The sequence below is a fragment of the Suillus subalutaceus genome, assembly GCF_016647625.1.
Source record: "Suillus subalutaceus strain FC151 chromosome Unknown DFJ58scaffold_168, whole genome shotgun sequence".
Classification (NCBI taxonomy): Eukaryota; Fungi; Basidiomycota; class Agaricomycetes; order Boletales; family Suillaceae; genus Suillus; species Suillus subalutaceus.
The window spans coordinates 42,875-58,002 of NW_024540417.1; the positions used below are offsets into that span (position 1 = coordinate 42,875).

A 15,128-nucleotide genomic window follows, 5' to 3' on the forward strand; every position below is an offset into this window, starting at 1 on the left:
AGAGCTCGAGACAGTATATGGCGGGTGTATACCTGGCATAGCATTCTGGCACATCTTGTCAATGTCAATGGCATTAGTGATGGGAACTTTTTGCGTTAGACAACGCCCCCCCTCCCACTGACCTGGGAATTATCCTTCTCCACGCTTAGTCTCCTACCAGTTCCGACACGCCAGGTACAAGGTGTGGTAAGCGATTCTTCGTGCAGTTATAACGTCCGCTACGTGCATTGAATATTTACCCACAAATCGCTCTAACCATGTTTCCTTCAGTTGATGGTCGCCTTGCTATCCTCGCTGCTTTACCCGCATCCCTTGTTGTCATAAAAGCCTTCACGAGGTTCATTGATAACAGAAAGAACAAACCTTGCCTTCCTCCTGGCCCAACGCCCCTCCCACTGTTAGGAAACATCTTATCTATCGACACCAAGGAACCTTGGTTGACTTATACCGAATGGTGTGTTACCTATGGTACGTAGGGAGATAATATAGTGCATATGTGATGCAAATCATTATATCAGGAGACTTGTTTTTCGTGCGACTTCTAGGCCAGGAAGTCGTAGTGATCAATTCTCAGCACGTTGCAGAAGCGTTAATGGACAAGCGTTCTCGCATTTACTCCGATCGACCTCACATAGCCACACTCGAGCCGTACGTTCTTCTAATATTCTTCTTGTCAATCATTATGGAGTACAGGCAGGTTTGGTTGGTCGGTCGTCTTTGCATTCACGGGATATGGTGACGAATGGCGTCTTTGCCGACGACTCTTCCACCAAACATTCCGCCCCGACTCTGCACTCAAGTTTCGTCCTATGCAAATCAAGCGGGCTCGTGAGATGATCGTCAACATAATTGATGACCCTCAACACTATCATTCTCACTTTGCAACGTCAGTCGATGTGTTTGTAAACTTCGGATGATTATCAACCTGTTCATAGATTCTCGTCATCAGTTGGGATGTCAGCGGCATACAGCTACCAAACTAGTCCTCGTGATGATCCTCTGGTTCGAATCGTAGAAGATGCATTGGCTATTGGCCTTAAGGTGATGACCCCAGAGAGAGCAACCCTACTTAAAATGTTCCCCTTCCGTGAGCTCATTCTCGTCGGTGAGAAAGACTTGACATTCCGCGCTTTGATGTAGTGCTGAGGCTACCTGACTGGTGCTGGGGATCTGCGATCAAACGCGATGCTCGAATTTCGACCCATCGGATGACTGAAATGACGGACCTGCCGTTCCAATATGCGCAGGAGCATATAGTGGGCATTTTTTTTAGTCCAGTTCTGTACTGAATGTTGATCATGTGCTTGCCAAGGCCGAAAACTTATCCCTCGGCCAGGTTTCAATGGTATCAGACAATTTGCAACGGATGGAGAAGCTAGATGAGGCATCAAAACCCATCTTTAAGACTGCCTTAAAGAAAGCAGCTGCTACTGTTATGGTAGGTTCGTCACCTTTTTGCAAGGGATGTTGTGCACTTTGATAGATATCTGTGCAGGTTCATATGAGACGGTCAGTAGATGTCCCAATCATATTGTCTGCTGCTCAACCTCTTCAGACCACGTCGACCTTGATGACTTTTGCTCTCGCCATGGTATTATATCCAGATGTTCAGAGACGCGCACAAGCGGAGATCGACTTGGCGGTTGGAGGGGATCGCTTGCCTACTTTTGAAGACAGACCCTCGCTACCTTACGTTGAATCAGTCCTGCGCGAAACTTTGCGATGGCACCCCCTTTTACCCATTGGTATTCTTCCTTGCCGAGTGATCTCGCCTTCACTAAACACAATCTTACAGGCGCACCGCATGCTACCTCAACCGACGATATATTTGATGGCTACTTCATTCCCAAAGGTCTGCCGTTTTCGTCTAGTGAACGAATATTTAGTGATATCGTACGTCAGGAGCGGCTGTGATATGCAACATATGGTCAGATAGATCATCTCCGGATATCAGATTTTTGATGTTATATTGCAGGGCCATTTCACGGGATGAAACGCGGTACCCCGATGCATCTAGCTTTATACCAGAGAGGTTCCTGGACGTCAATAATGCGCTGACGGACGATGACCCTGCTAGATATGTTTTCGGCTTTGGCCGGCGTGGATGTCCAGGTGGGTTGAGTTGTTTCATTGCCCTATGGAACTAATACATTATTTGATCAGGCCGATATGCTGCTGATGCCTCTGTATGGTCCGCTATTGTTACTATGTTGGCCACGGTGGAGTTTTCTTCTGCCAAAGATGACCAGGGCAAGGTGATCGAATTCACCCCCCCGATTCACGACGGGACTCACTCAGTACTTGGATTTTCCCGTATCATTCCATCTTCTCGTCACTAACAGGTCCATTGCTTTAGCTGCCCTGTGGTCTTCCCTTGCAATATCTCAGCGCGCTCTCGCGCCCATTCAGAACTTGTAGATGTTTTCCGAACTGGAGTATGACATGTTTTCAGGTGAATAAATCGTATACATATCTTCCTTCTTTCTTCACTGCTTGACTAATCTGTCAAACACTCGACAACCCTTTTATGACCCCTTCTACTCATCCCCGTTTTGTGTATGTGCTATGTGAAATATGTAACATGTATTGGCATTCAACTACTTGCGCGTGCGCGAGACGCAACTTTCATTTCCTGTACAGTCGACTCCTGAGTACTAAGTACCTCGAGACAACGAAACTCACACACCCTATAAAGGAAGCTATTCAAATCTGGCACCCTCATTTGCTCGTCTGCTTGTGATAACACCATTTACTCATTCCTTCTCATGATCTCCCGCCCCCGCCATCTTGGATGGTACCCAATTTCGTGTTGAGGGTGGAGGACTTGTCGCCCCGAGGAAGCACTCAAGCTTGCAGTTGAAGCATCTTCTACCTGGCTGTATATCCCGCTCATGGCCCCAACCCAGTGAGTACTACGCATTCTCAATTCACTATAAATGTGTTGTGAATCATTTACATTCCAATGGTCAAGACCATTACACTCGCTCTCGGACCGTTCAATGGCATGGCATACACTTTGAGCACGCGTGAGACGAAATAGATCAATTTCTCCCTCAATTGGATCAAATCATCAGAGGCTCGCGCACGACACGATATACTAGGCGTGCTGGTTCACGAGGTCGTGGATTACTATCGGTACAATGCAAAAGAGACATGTCCAGGGTGTCTTATCGAGGTGTGCACGTTTTGATACCATCCTTTGAGTTCAAATTTTGTCTTCCGAACTACTAGTAGATTTCGTAAGGCTTGCCGCTTCACGCTGGTTTTGCACTACCACACTGGAGACCTAGAGCTGAGGTGAAGTAGGACGCAGGGGCGTACTTCCTCGACTAGATCGAGAAGCGCTGCAGCGAGGGGACTATCTGAAAACTTAAGGAGAGAGCATGTGAGATATACATAGTTATGTGATAGTACATATAGCTTCATCGTGATACTATAACAGAGAGTAATCAACATGTACAGGTCCGATCTCTTCAGAATCTTTCAGGCAGTCCTTCGGCATCAGCGTCATCCATTTCTTACTTTGAATTTCTGGACCTTTTGTGCCGAAGTACCTCTCGCTCTCGAAGTTCCACTCATAGTTCGAGCACACCCAGTTTCCCAAGCCATCGCAGTACTCTTTCATCCTGCGAGTCAATGGGCTCTCCCCATTTTGGAACGGCTGCCATCGCCTCCAAGAACTTTTTCTGGTTTTCCATATGGAGATCCGCCACCCATAACGTGGGCCAGTGTGGCACTGTTGAAGTCCGTATCAAGCTCGCGCATGACAATCGTTATGAAGTTGTGACTAGCATCTCCACGTGCTTGCTCCAAATTGTAGCATGCAATATCCTGTCATACATTTTATGATGTACATATGAGTCGCCCACCATTCTGCAAAGAAAGTAGGACCTACACTGTCGAGGGTTGAGGAGTGGATGTACCAGCAGCGAATGTAGAGACTTCCGACGCTGGGTAAACGTTGCGCATATCCCAGATAGCGATAATGTTGGGATCAGCGAGGGTTCTGTTCAAATTCGTCACGAATTCCTCATCACGGCGTGTTGACGAGTCCTGCATGAGCATCAGATATATATCAAAAGAATTCGGCGGCAAAAACACACCTGCAGCCAGAACTGACATAGAATGAGCCAATAAAAAACCAAAAACTTGGAGTGAGACACATACGAAATGCTTTTGGTCGGAGCTCTCGCCGAATTTGAGGACATAGTTCGTGCCCCAGCTACTTTGCGCAACCTTTTCCGACTTTGCATCGCCAGGAAACAAGATTAGATCCTCGCCCACTTCCCCTGTCATTCGGTCTTTCCACATGAAGTGTATGAGGCCGTCCTCATTGGTCAAGATAATCGCGCCTTTGGTGGGGGAGGCTGCGGTGATAATATCTTTAAGAGCGGGAGGGACGAGGAGTCTATAAGGACAAGTAAAATCTCAGTCTCTTGAAAAGAACTTCGTTAACGGTATGTCTACCTATAAGGACAAGTAAACTAGGAGGCGTTAGACTTGGTAAATACAGGTGACGATTTGGACTTACATCTCAGTGTCTTGAAAAGAACTGAGATGTCCATGCGCTACTACTGGCGCTTTTTGTAGTAAGTACGTTGACGACTGAATATATAAAAGAGAAACATGAATATTTGCAGGACGCGAGCCGACCTCACTGCGTCGCTCGCCCTTGTCCATTTTGACTTGTGCTCGTACCTCTCACTCATTGTCCGTTCCTGTATTGGATCTGTCAGTGTTCCTCGTCTCGGATCTCTCGGATTCCAACAGAGGCATCGACGAAGTTGGTTCCAGCGCGTCGAAAAGCACGACCAGCCTTGAAGGCAAGGATAGTTCGGCCACTAGTACTAGTGAGGTCGACCGACATTATAAACTCAGCTGGTCGTCAAACGACGCGTAATGCGTATCGGAGTTTGGAAATTGTGAAGACGTCTTCTCAATAAGTAACTTAAGTTATTATGTAATGGGTTCGTGTGACAGGCGTGAGTTTCGGTTTCATAAAAAAAGTGAAAAACACGCGCTATGAGGTCTAAGTATCATACCTCGCTGGCCGTGATGGTGCATTTTCAAGCGTGTCCATGATAATCTGTATTTGCAGATATCCATGGCTATGTACCAATATGCAATGCCATATTTTGATACTCATCGACTCAATCACCGAGCTTTCAGTCTCCCGTAAATATATGTGCACCTCTTCCTCCCCGTCTCAACGTAGCCTCCCCTCCATCAGCACACATTCCTTCTACATCAACCTCGTTTCCGCCCCCCTCTTCCACAGCCACGCCTTCAACACTATCCACACTATCCACTAGCTGGGTCTCGGCGCTCCTGTAATTCAGCGCCTAGTAACGTACCTCAGTCAACCTACATGCATGCAGCGCATCAGACGTCCAGCATCACGCGTGGCACCCATTTTGGCGCTCAGCCCTATATTCCATCATCCGGTGCCTCTGAATCTTTTCGGAAGGAGGGAGGGCACAACAGTGACACTGAGCGAGACCACTGCAAAGCTCATTCGCGATCTTTTGTTCAATGCATGCATTCAGTACTCACTCATATACTCTTCCAGATTTGTCCCCACCTTCCAGCGCTCACTCATCTTCTACGTATATGGACCCCGCTGTACTCGCTCGACCAGCACGAGCGTGCCATATTTTGCAGGTACCAGCTGAGTATAATTACATTGTCTCGCATACTCACTTGTTGGCCACCCTTGTTCAATTGTTCATCCATCACTAATACTATCAATTAAATCTCGTACATTCTTCACGTAAGGGTGTCTGGATTTTGTTTGTTCAGGGCTTGGAAGTCGTTCGAAAATGATAATCTCGGTAAGTACAGGATGTGGTAAGCGGCCACTCTCCGTGCACTTATAACGTTTGCTTCGTGCATTGAAAATATACCCACGCATTGCTCTAACCATGTTTCCCTCAGTTGATGGTCGCTTTGTTATCCTCGCCGTCTTACCTGCATCCTTTGTCTTTATCAAAGCCTTCACACGGTTAATTCAAAACAGGCAGAACAAACCTTGCCTTCGTCCTGGCCCAGTGCCGCTCCCACTGTTAGGGAACGTCTTATCTATCGACACCAAGGAGCCTTGGTTGACTTATACCGAATGGGCTGCTGCTCATGGTACGTGGGGAGATAGTATGCTGCATATGTGATGCAAATAATTATATCAGGAGACTTGGTTTTCGTGCGACTTCTGGGCCAGGAAGTCGTGGTGATCAATTCTCAGCACGTCGCAGAAGCCTTAATGGACAAGCGTTCTCGCATTTACTCCGATCGACCATACTTAGCCACAGTCGAGCCGTACGTTCTTCTGACATTCTTCTATTTCATCATTATGAAGTACAGGCAGATTTGGTTGGTCGGACATCTTTGCATTCACAGGCTATGGTGACGAATGGCGTCTTGCCCGACGACTTTTCCACCAATCTTTCCGTCCCGAATCTGCACTCAAGTTTCGTCCGATGCAGATCAAGAAGGCTCGTGAGATGGTCATCAACTTAATTGATGACTCTCAACATTATCATTCTCACTTTGCAACGTCAGTCGATGTGTTTGTAAACGTCGAAGGATTATTAACCTGTTCACAGATTCTCGTCATCAATTGCGATGTCAGTGACATACGGCTACCAAACTAGTCCTCGTGATGATCCTCTGGTTCGAATTGCGGAAAGTGCATTGGTTATTGGCCTTCAGGTAATGACCCCAGAGAAAGCGATATTACTTAAAATTTTCCCCTTCTGTGAGCTCATTGTTGTTGATGAGAAAGACTTGACATTCCGCGCTCTGATGCAGTGCTGAGGTTACCCGACTGGTGCTGGGGATCCGCGATCAAACGCGATGCTCAAGTTTCGACCCATCGCATGACTGAAATGACGGACCTGCCGTTCCAATATGCGCAGGAGCACATGGTGGGCATCTTTTTTAATCTAGTTCGGTCCTAGATATTGATCATGTACTTGCTAAGGCCGAAGACTTGTCCCTCGGCCAGGTTTCAATGGTATCAGACAATTTGCAACGGATGGAGAAGCTGGATCAGTCATCAAAACCCATCTTCGAGACTGCCTTAAAGAAAGCAGCTGCTACTGCTATTGTAGGTTCGTCAACACTTGACAAGGGACGTTGTATTCTTTGATAGATGTCTATGCAGGTTCATATGAGACGGTCAGCAGATGTCCGAATCGTAATGTCTGCTGCTCAACCCCTCCACAGACCACGTCGACCTTGATGACGTTTTCTCTCGCCATGGTATTGTATCCAGATATCCAGAAACGCGCACAAGCGGAGATCGACTCGGTGGTCGGAGCAGATCGCTTGCCTACATTTGAAGACAGAGCCTCGCTACCCTACGTTGAATCAGTCCTGCGCGAAACTTGGAGATGGCACCCCGTCGGAGTCCTTGGTAATCTTCCTCGCTGTGTCATTGCGCCTTTGCTGAAGGAAATTATGTAGGCGTTCCACATGCCACCTCGAATGATGATACATACGATGGTTATTTCATTCCGAAAGGTCTGCTGTTTTCGTCCAGTGAACAAATATTTTGTGATATTGTACATCAGGAGCGACCGTCATATCTAACATATGGTCAGATAGACCCTCTCTGGCTTTCAAAATACTGATGTTATGTTGCAGGGGCATTTCACGGGATGAAAAGCGGTACCCCCGATGCATCTAGCTTTATACCAGAGAGGTTCCTGGACGTCAATAATGCGTTGACGGATGATGACCCTGCTGAATACGTTTTCGGCTTTGGCCGGCGTGCATGTCCAGGTGGGTTGAGTTATTTCATTACCGTATAGAGCTAATACATCCTTTGATCAGGCCGACATGCTGCTGATGCCTCTGTATGGTCCGCTATTGTTACTATGCTGGCCACGGTGGAGTTTTCTTCTGCCAAAGATGACCAGGGCAAAGTGATTGAATTCACCCCCCAATTCACCACGGGACTCACTCAGTACTTGGTTTTTCTCGTATCATTCCATTTCCTCGGCACTAACAGTTCCATCGTTTTAGCTGCCCTGTGGTCTTCCCTTGCAATATCTCAGCACGCTCTCGTGCCCATTCAGAACTTGTGGATGTTTTCCGAACGGGAGTATGACATGTGTTCAGGTGAATGAATCGTATACATATGTTCCTTCTTTCTTCACTACTTGACTAATGTGTCAAACACTCGACAACCCTTTTTTGACCCCTTCTACTTATCTGTTTCGTGTACATGCCATGTGAAATATGTAACATTACTGACATTCAACTACCTGCTTGCGCGTGCGCGAGACGCAACTTTCATTTCCTGTACAGTCGACTCCTGAGTACTAAGTACCTCGAGACAACGAAACTCACACACCCTATAAAGGAAGCTATTCAAATCTGGCACCCTCATTTGCTCGTCTGCTTGTGATAACACCATTTACTCATACCTCCTCATGATCTCCTGCCCCCGCCATCTTGGATGACCCAATTTCGTGTTGAGGATGGAGGACTTGTCGCCCAGAGGAAGCACTCAAGCTTGCAGTTGAAGCATCTTCTACCTGACTGTATACCCCGCTCACGGCCCCAACCCAGTGAGTGCTACGCATTCTCAATTCACTATAAATGTGTTGTGAATGATCTGCATTCCAAGGGTCAAGACCATTACACTCGCTCTCGGACCGTTCAATAGCATGGCATACACTCTGGGCCCGCATGAGACGAAAGAGACCAATTTCTCCCTTGATTGGGTCAAATTATCCCAGGCTCGCGCAGTGCGCACGTCATGAAATACTAGGCGTGCTGGTTCACGAGGTCGTGGATCACTATCGGTCCAGTGCAAAAGAGACATGTCCAGGGTGTCTTATCGAGGTGTGCACGTTCTGATATCCTCCTTTGAGTTCAAATGTTGTCTTCCCTTCCGAACTACTGGTAGATTTCGTAAGGCTCACCGCTTCACGCTGGTTTTGCACTACCACACTGGAGACCTAGAGCTGAGGAGAAGTAGGACGCAGGGTACGATGCTGCGGCGTACTTCCTCGACTAGATCGAGAAGCGCTGTAGCGAGGAGGGACTATCTGAAAACTTAAGGAGAGAGCATGTGAGATATACATAGGTATGTGATAGTACATATAGCTTCATCGTGATACTATAACAGAGAGTAATCAACATGTACAGGTCCGATCTCTTCAGAATCTTTCAGGCAGTCCTTCGGCATCAGCGTCATCCATTTCTTACTTTGAATTTCTGGACCCTTTGTCCCAAAGTACCTCTCGTTCTCGAAATTCCACTCATAGTTCGAGCGCACCCAGTTTCCCAAGCCATCGCAGTACTCTCTCATCTGCGAGTCAATGGGCTCTCCCCATTTTGGAACGGCTGCCATCGCCTCCAAGAACTTTTTCTGGTTTTCCTTATGGAGATCCGCCACCCATAACATGGCACCGTTGACGTCCATATCAAGTTCGCGCATGATAATCGTTATGAAGTTGTGAGTAGCATCTCCTCGTGCTTGCTCCAAATTGTAGGATGCAATGTCCTGTCATACATTTTATGAGTGTCTTTAGCGTGGTCACCAGAAAAATCACCGACATTATCAATAATGATCATGTCCATGGATGCGATAACCATGGTCTCAATTGTCGGGTGGGACATGACTTCGTCTGGGATATCCAGGCCCAACTCCAAAAGAGCGAACAAAACCTTCATTGCGATTGTCTCGCGGCGCACATCGATGTAGCTTTGAATGTCACGGATACGATGTTCGTTTCGGTCAATTGCCTGTTGTATCATGCCCTCTAGAAATGAGTCGAGTACTGTGATGAACCGCTTCTGTGACTGCGCACTAGCATCGCGTATGGTGCGCTCCCAGGTTCTGTCACTGAGATAAATCTCTGACTGAATATCAAACAGCAAAGCACTCACTGGCGCATCATTTCTCCACCGACCCATTCTCCTTTGGGACGTGGTTTATGGGGGTTATGCAAAGCATCCATGATAGCGTTCTTCTGTTCGCGGACACCACTTGGCTTTGACACATCTGAGTATTCATCTATGACGTATAAAATCCTTATTATGTTGCAGATGTTACGAAGATGCACTACCAGTGGATGGGTTTCTCAGTAAGTTATCGGTTGGAATCATGGCTCACCTTTGCTCGCGATTGGGTAGCCCAAACAACTCATGAGATCTAATAAATGACTTGTGAAAAACATGCATGTTGACAGGACTATCATGCAACCATGTCTTACCGCAATGGATGCGTTCAAAGGCATCTAGTACTGTAGCACTGTTAAAGGCTTTACAGCTCGCAAACCAAGCTGCAGATTCGACCTTGACTTCGAGATAGTGCTGATTGAGACGACGGGGCCATGGCCACGTTTCGGAGACCGTGTCAGGTATGAAGATCTTGGTACTAGCTAATTCCCCAGCAGTGGGGCCATCATAGGGGACAAACATGCTGATCAGAAGGCTCTCTGGCTGGCGTTTATACGTTCCCTGGCGGCTGTATTTATACGGTGGCTGGTACCCTGTTTTTTTTAATTAAAAAAACCATCATATTTATTGTCCTTTGGGGTCGTAGACCCTATGTTGGACATGGCCCTATTGGAGTGCGGGGGGCTTACTCCCGGATTTCTATCGTAATGGTACCCTGTTTTTTTTTAAAAAAAAACCAATTCATGTCCATGTGGGGTACAGTACCCTATGTAGGACATTACTAACTAGAAACGGGGGACACCTGTGTCCCCCACCGCATCTCCGACTTCGCAAATTGCCCTGATGGAGGGGTGACCTCCATCAGTCCGCCGTTCCCGCCGGCCGTTTTAGATGCGCAAGTCTTCCAATCCGCGGGGCCGTTAATGTGCGTTTCGTGGTATGGTGGTCCCTGGCGATTTCTGTGGATGATACAAGTACTCGGGTGTGACACCGGGTGGTACCCTGTTATCATTCAGACCTCTCTTGGTTCCTTCGAACTCAAACCCCGAGCAAACAAAGTCTGGACGCCCTCACGTCATTCACAACGAAAAAAAAAACCCTAAAATCTGCTTGTCGAATCGGATCGTAGCGCCGCTGACGCGCCAGTTCCCGACTCCACCGGCCCTTGCCATCTTCTCATATGTGAAATTCTTCTCCGTTCTGTCGTCCTCACCCAATCTCTTCGATTTTTTTCACATGAATTTCCTATGTGTCTCCATTGCTCTTAGACTATTCTCAACGTGAAAGATCCGAATGATAACAGGTTACCAGAAACCGTCCGAATCGGAGTGAGTTACTTATAGTTACCGTGCGGAGCAAGGTCACTTAGAATGTTGCGTGATTTGAACAAACAAAGACTTGTTATGGAAAACAAAGGAACCTCACACAGCGAAGAAAAAACGACATCATGAAATCTGGGATGTATAGCTCCTGTGCAGTTAATCATAATAGTTTTCTCTTACTACAATCACCACTCATACATAATGTATCCCTCCACATATCTAGCGTGTATCCAACAACAACGCTGTTGGACGATACGATACGTACGCATGGTCTTGTCCCGGAGGATTAGCCTCCGGGACTTCTCTTTCTTTTTTGATCTTCATCACCTTCGACCACCATCCACCGGGGTAACCACCACCGGTGGCTTCTTCTCTTCTCGTACCTCTCCATATCCGATTCTACCTCAGCGTTGTTTACATAACACTTCCGCTGAGGTACGTATATCACTAATACTCGTACTCATTCTTGCTAAAATGTAATCTAGACTTCGTCTAGGTAAATGCAAATATCAGCGTTGTTTAACACTTCCGCTGAGACTTCGTCTAGCTTACAACAAACGCCTTCATCGATATCGAGAAACAAAACGCAAGAACACAGGACAACATGCCGGCGGCTATTCGTGCTTACATGTAAGGGGTTCTGAATTATCCAATGTCCTGTAATGTGTCTCGTCCATGAAGAATTTTATCCGGCTACTCTAATGTGGAGACGCAGACGTCCCGGGTCAGCGAAAATCAAAGTCATCTGAAAGGTCACCGTGTCGCATTCGAATCAAAATGTATTTCAAGTTATATCTTGTTGGCCCAAATAAACTAAATCCACTCGCTCCGCACGGTCACAAGTCGGCAACGCCGACAGTTGTTCAAATGTACGAATCTCCACCGGTTAACTTAAGTGGAGAATGGTGAGATCAAATCTCGAGGTGGGTTAGGCGATAGCCTCCCTCGCACCTATGCAACCCCTAATCACATCTGAATATAGGGAGAGCTGGAACCTAGTAGATGGCTAACGGAGACAATAAATATCAAATGATCTGAATCAGACTTACAGGAGCGCTGCTTTGCTCCCAAAAAGAAGTCTGATTACCCGTAGCTAGGGCATCAATGTCTTCTAGATCCATAGGTACTGACTCAGTCACTGTGATCGCCGTCGTTTTTCGAGGTTTGAAACTATGCTTGACGTATCCTCTCCACTCTATTGTCGAGCTACAATCTGATATTGTAACTTTTTTTCTTCTGACGCGCTAGGTACAGGATGTGTAGTAAGCGACTCTCAGTGCAGTTATAACGCGCACCGAATATCTACACATGCATCTGTCCAACCATGTTTCCATCAGTTGATGGTCGCCTTGCTATCCTCGCCGTCTTACTAGTACCCGCATCCCTCGTTGTCATCAAAGCCTTCAAGTGGTTAGTTCGGAACAGACAGAACAGACCTTGCCTTCCTCCTGGCCCAATGCCGCTCCCACTGTTAGGGAACGTCTTATCTATCGACACCAAGGAGCCTTGGTTGACTTATACCGAATGGGGTGCTACTTATGGTACGTGGGGAGATAGTATAGTGCATATGTGATTCAAATAATTATATCAGGAGACTTGGTTTTCGCGCGACTTCTAGGCCAGGAAGTCGTGGTGACCAATTCTCAGCACGTTGCAGAAGCCTTAATGGACAAGCGTTCTCGCATATACTCCGATCGACCATACATAGCCACAGTCGAGCCGTACGTTCTTTTAACATTCTTCTACTTCATCCTTATGAAATACAGGCCCTGGCAGATTCGGTTGGTCAGTCAACTTTGCAGCAGCAGTTTATGGCAACGAATGGCGTCTTTGCAGGCGGACTCTTCCACCAAACGTTTCGTCCCGACTCTGCACTCAAGTTCCGTTTAATGCAGATCAAGCGGGCTCGTGAGATGTCCGTCAACCTAATTGATGACCCTCAACACTATCATTCTCACTTTGCAACGTCAGTCGATGTGTTTGTAAACTTTGAACGATTATCAACCTGTTCATAGATTTTCGTCATCAGTTGCGATGTCAGTGGCATACGGCTACCAAACTAGTCCTCGTGATGATCCTCTGGTTCGAATCGTAGAAGATGCAATGGCTATTGGCGTTAAGGTCATGACCCAAGAGAGAGCAACCTTGCTAAAACTCTTCCCATTCTGTGAGCTCATTTTCGTTGATGAGAAATACTTGACATTTCGCGCTCTGATACAGTGCTGAGTTTACCTGACCGGTGCTGGGGATCCGCGATCAAACGCGATGCTCAAGTTTCGACCCATCGCATGACTGAAATGACGGACCTGCCGTTCCAATATGCGCAGGAGCATATGGTGGGCATTTTTTAAAATCTAGTTCGGTCCTAGATATTGATCATGTACTTGCTAAGGCCGAAAACTTGTCCCTCGGCCATGTTTCTATGGTATCAGACAATTTGCAACGGATGGAGAAGCTGGATCAGGCGTCAAAACCCATCTTCGAGACTGCCTTAAAGAAAGCAACTGTTAGTACTATCATGGGTTTGTCAACTCTTCATAAGGAACGTTGTGTTCTTTGATAGATATCTGTGCAGGTTCATATGAGACGGTCAGCAGATGTCCGAATCATATTGTCCGCTGCTTAACCTCTTCAGACCACGGCGACCTTGATGACTTTTGCTCTCGCCATGGTATTGTATCCAGATGTTCAAAGACGTGCACAAGCGGAGATCGACTCAGTGGTTGGAGGAGATCGCTTGCCTACATTTGAAGACAGAGCCTCGCTACCCTACGTTGAATCAGTCCTGCGCGAAACTTTGCGATGGCACCCCATTTTACCCATTGGTACTCTTCCTTGCCGAGTGGTCTCGCCTTCACTAAACACAATCTTATAGGCGGACCACATGCTACTTCAAGCGACGATATATTCGATGGCTACTTCATTCCCAAAGGTCTGCCGTTTTCGTCTAGTGAACAAATATTTAGTCATATCGTACATCAGGAGCAGCTGTGATATGCAACATATGGTCAGATAGATCCTCTCCGGATTTCAGATTTTTGATGTTATATTGCAGGGCCATTTCACGGGATGAAACGCGGTACCCCGATGCATCTAGCTTTATACCAGAGAGGTTCCTGGACGTCGATAATGCACTGACGGACGATGACCCTGCTAGATATGTTTTCGGCTTTGGCCGGCGTGCATGTCCAGGTGGGTTGAGTTATTTCATTACCGTATAGAGCTAATACTTTCTTTGATCAGGCCGATATGCTGCTGACGCCTCTGTGTGGTCCGCTATTGTTACTATGTTGTTCACGATGGAGTTCTCTTCTCCCAAAGATGACCAGGGGAAAGTAATCGAAGTCACCCCCGGATTCACCACGGGACTCATTCAGTACTTGGTTTTTCTCGTATCATTCCATCTTCTTGTCACTAACAGTTCTATTGCTATAGCTCCCCTATGGTCTTCCCTTGCAATATCTCAGCACGCTCTCGCGCCCATTCAGAACTTGTAGATGTTTTCCGAACGGGAGCATGACACTCGACAACTTTTTTGACCCTTCTCCGCAAATTTTTACTTAGCTCTGTTTTGTGAAATATGTATCATCTACTAGCATTCGACTACCTGCTTGCGTGCACGAGACGTAATTGAGTATCAAGTATAGTCTCGTAGGCAAACACGATAGAAGACAGTTCACTGAGTAGACGTCACGGACTCACGGTACGGTGCAACTGGCGCTTGATCAGACTTACTCCAGTCCGACTACGTCGCCTGCAAGGAAACCGCGTCGTCATTACTATCAATATCAACACGATAACGACATAGTAAGTAACAAGTAAGTAACACATAAAACAGAAAAAAAAATAACAAACAAAGATGAATAACAGTATGCAGATAAAAAGTATATCCACACC

At 46.8% G+C, this 15,128-nt stretch overlaps 9 protein-coding genes across 9 annotated transcripts; 6 read left to right on the forward strand and 3 right to left on the reverse strand.

Moving 5' to 3' along the window:
- Positions 1 to 257: 257 nt before the first annotated feature.
- Positions 258 to 2,339, forward strand: DFJ58DRAFT_668679 (cytochrome P450; the record flags this gene model as incomplete). Its single annotated transcript, XM_041382725.1, has 10 exons — positions 258 to 468; positions 519 to 648; positions 698 to 886; positions 936 to 1,087; positions 1,141 to 1,256; positions 1,313 to 1,432; positions 1,556 to 1,745; positions 1,796 to 1,859; positions 1,955 to 2,112; positions 2,164 to 2,339. 10 exons carry the CDS (start codon positions 258 to 260, stop codon positions 2,337 to 2,339), a joined length of 1,506 nt encoding a protein of 501 aa, XP_041237794.1.
- Positions 2,340 to 3,040: 701 nt separating this feature from the next.
- Positions 3,041 to 3,190, forward strand: DFJ58DRAFT_668710 (uncharacterized protein; the record flags this gene model as incomplete). Its single annotated transcript, XM_041382728.1, has 1 exon — positions 3,041 to 3,190. A coding segment is annotated over one exon (150 nt), but the record flags the coding sequence as incomplete, so codon positions are not given.
- Positions 3,191 to 3,355: 165 nt separating this feature from the next.
- DFJ58DRAFT_815119 (uncharacterized protein) lies at positions 3,356 to 3,711 on the reverse strand. Its single transcript, XM_041391684.1, has 2 exons — positions 3,660 to 3,711; positions 3,356 to 3,616 (listed from the first exon to the last, which is right to left on the reverse strand). Exons 1-2 carry the CDS (start codon positions 3,696 to 3,698, stop codon positions 3,434 to 3,436), a joined length of 222 nt encoding a protein of 73 aa, XP_041237796.1. The 5' UTR covers positions 3,699 to 3,711; the 3' UTR covers positions 3,356 to 3,433.
- DFJ58DRAFT_136519 (proteasome complex subunit Rpn13 ubiquitin receptor-domain-containing protein) lies at positions 3,615 to 4,904 on the reverse strand. Its single transcript, XM_041378827.1, has 5 exons — positions 4,532 to 4,904; positions 4,168 to 4,427; positions 4,104 to 4,115; positions 3,896 to 4,053; positions 3,615 to 3,831 (listed from the first exon to the last, which is right to left on the reverse strand). The coding sequence occupies exons 1-5, from the start codon at positions 4,563 to 4,565 to the stop codon at positions 3,774 to 3,776; spliced, it is 522 nt and encodes a 173-aa protein (XP_041237797.1). The 5' UTR covers positions 4,566 to 4,904; the 3' UTR covers positions 3,615 to 3,773.
- A 137-nt stretch (positions 4,905 to 5,041) lies between these two features.
- On the forward strand, positions 5,042 to 5,956 carry DFJ58DRAFT_815122 (uncharacterized protein). The gene has a single exon (XM_041391685.1). It carries the CDS (start codon positions 5,369 to 5,371, stop codon positions 5,750 to 5,752), a length of 384 nt encoding a protein of 127 aa, XP_041237798.1. The 5' UTR covers positions 5,042 to 5,368; the 3' UTR covers positions 5,753 to 5,956.
- Positions 5,922 to 8,126, forward strand: DFJ58DRAFT_734165 (cytochrome P450; the record flags this gene model as incomplete). Its single annotated transcript, XM_041386441.1, has 11 exons — positions 5,922 to 6,132; positions 6,183 to 6,312; positions 6,362 to 6,550; positions 6,600 to 6,751; positions 6,805 to 6,920; positions 6,977 to 7,106; positions 7,160 to 7,173; positions 7,222 to 7,411; positions 7,462 to 7,593; positions 7,642 to 7,779; positions 7,831 to 8,126. 11 exons carry the CDS (start codon positions 5,922 to 5,924, stop codon positions 8,124 to 8,126), a joined length of 1,698 nt encoding a protein of 565 aa, XP_041237799.1.
- Positions 8,127 to 8,691: 565 nt separating this feature from the next.
- DFJ58DRAFT_668688 (uncharacterized protein) lies at positions 8,692 to 8,862 on the forward strand (the record flags this gene model as incomplete). The annotated part of the gene is made up of 1 exon (XM_041382727.1): positions 8,692 to 8,862. One exon carries the CDS (start codon positions 8,692 to 8,694, stop codon positions 8,860 to 8,862), a length of 171 nt encoding a protein of 56 aa, XP_041237800.1.
- Positions 8,863 to 8,928: 66 nt separating this feature from the next.
- Positions 8,929 to 10,431, reverse strand: DFJ58DRAFT_709451 (terpenoid synthase; the record flags this gene model as incomplete). Its single annotated transcript, XM_041383803.1, has 5 exons — positions 8,929 to 9,511; positions 9,565 to 9,847; positions 9,898 to 10,072; positions 10,124 to 10,162; positions 10,224 to 10,431. 5 exons carry the CDS (start codon positions 10,429 to 10,431, stop codon positions 9,125 to 9,127), a joined length of 1,092 nt encoding a protein of 363 aa, XP_041237801.1. The 3' UTR covers positions 8,929 to 9,124.
- Positions 10,432 to 12,555: 2,124 nt separating this feature from the next.
- On the forward strand, positions 12,556 to 14,728 carry DFJ58DRAFT_734167 (cytochrome P450; the record flags this gene model as incomplete). Its single annotated transcript, XM_041386442.1, has 12 exons — positions 12,556 to 12,772; positions 12,823 to 12,944; positions 12,998 to 13,197; positions 13,247 to 13,398; positions 13,452 to 13,567; positions 13,624 to 13,753; positions 13,807 to 13,820; positions 13,867 to 14,056; positions 14,107 to 14,163; positions 14,214 to 14,238; positions 14,287 to 14,423; positions 14,475 to 14,728. The coding sequence occupies 12 exons, from the start codon at positions 12,556 to 12,558 to the stop codon at positions 14,726 to 14,728; spliced, it is 1,614 nt and encodes a 537-aa protein (XP_041237802.1).
- Between the last annotated feature and the right edge of the window lie 400 nt (positions 14,729 to 15,128).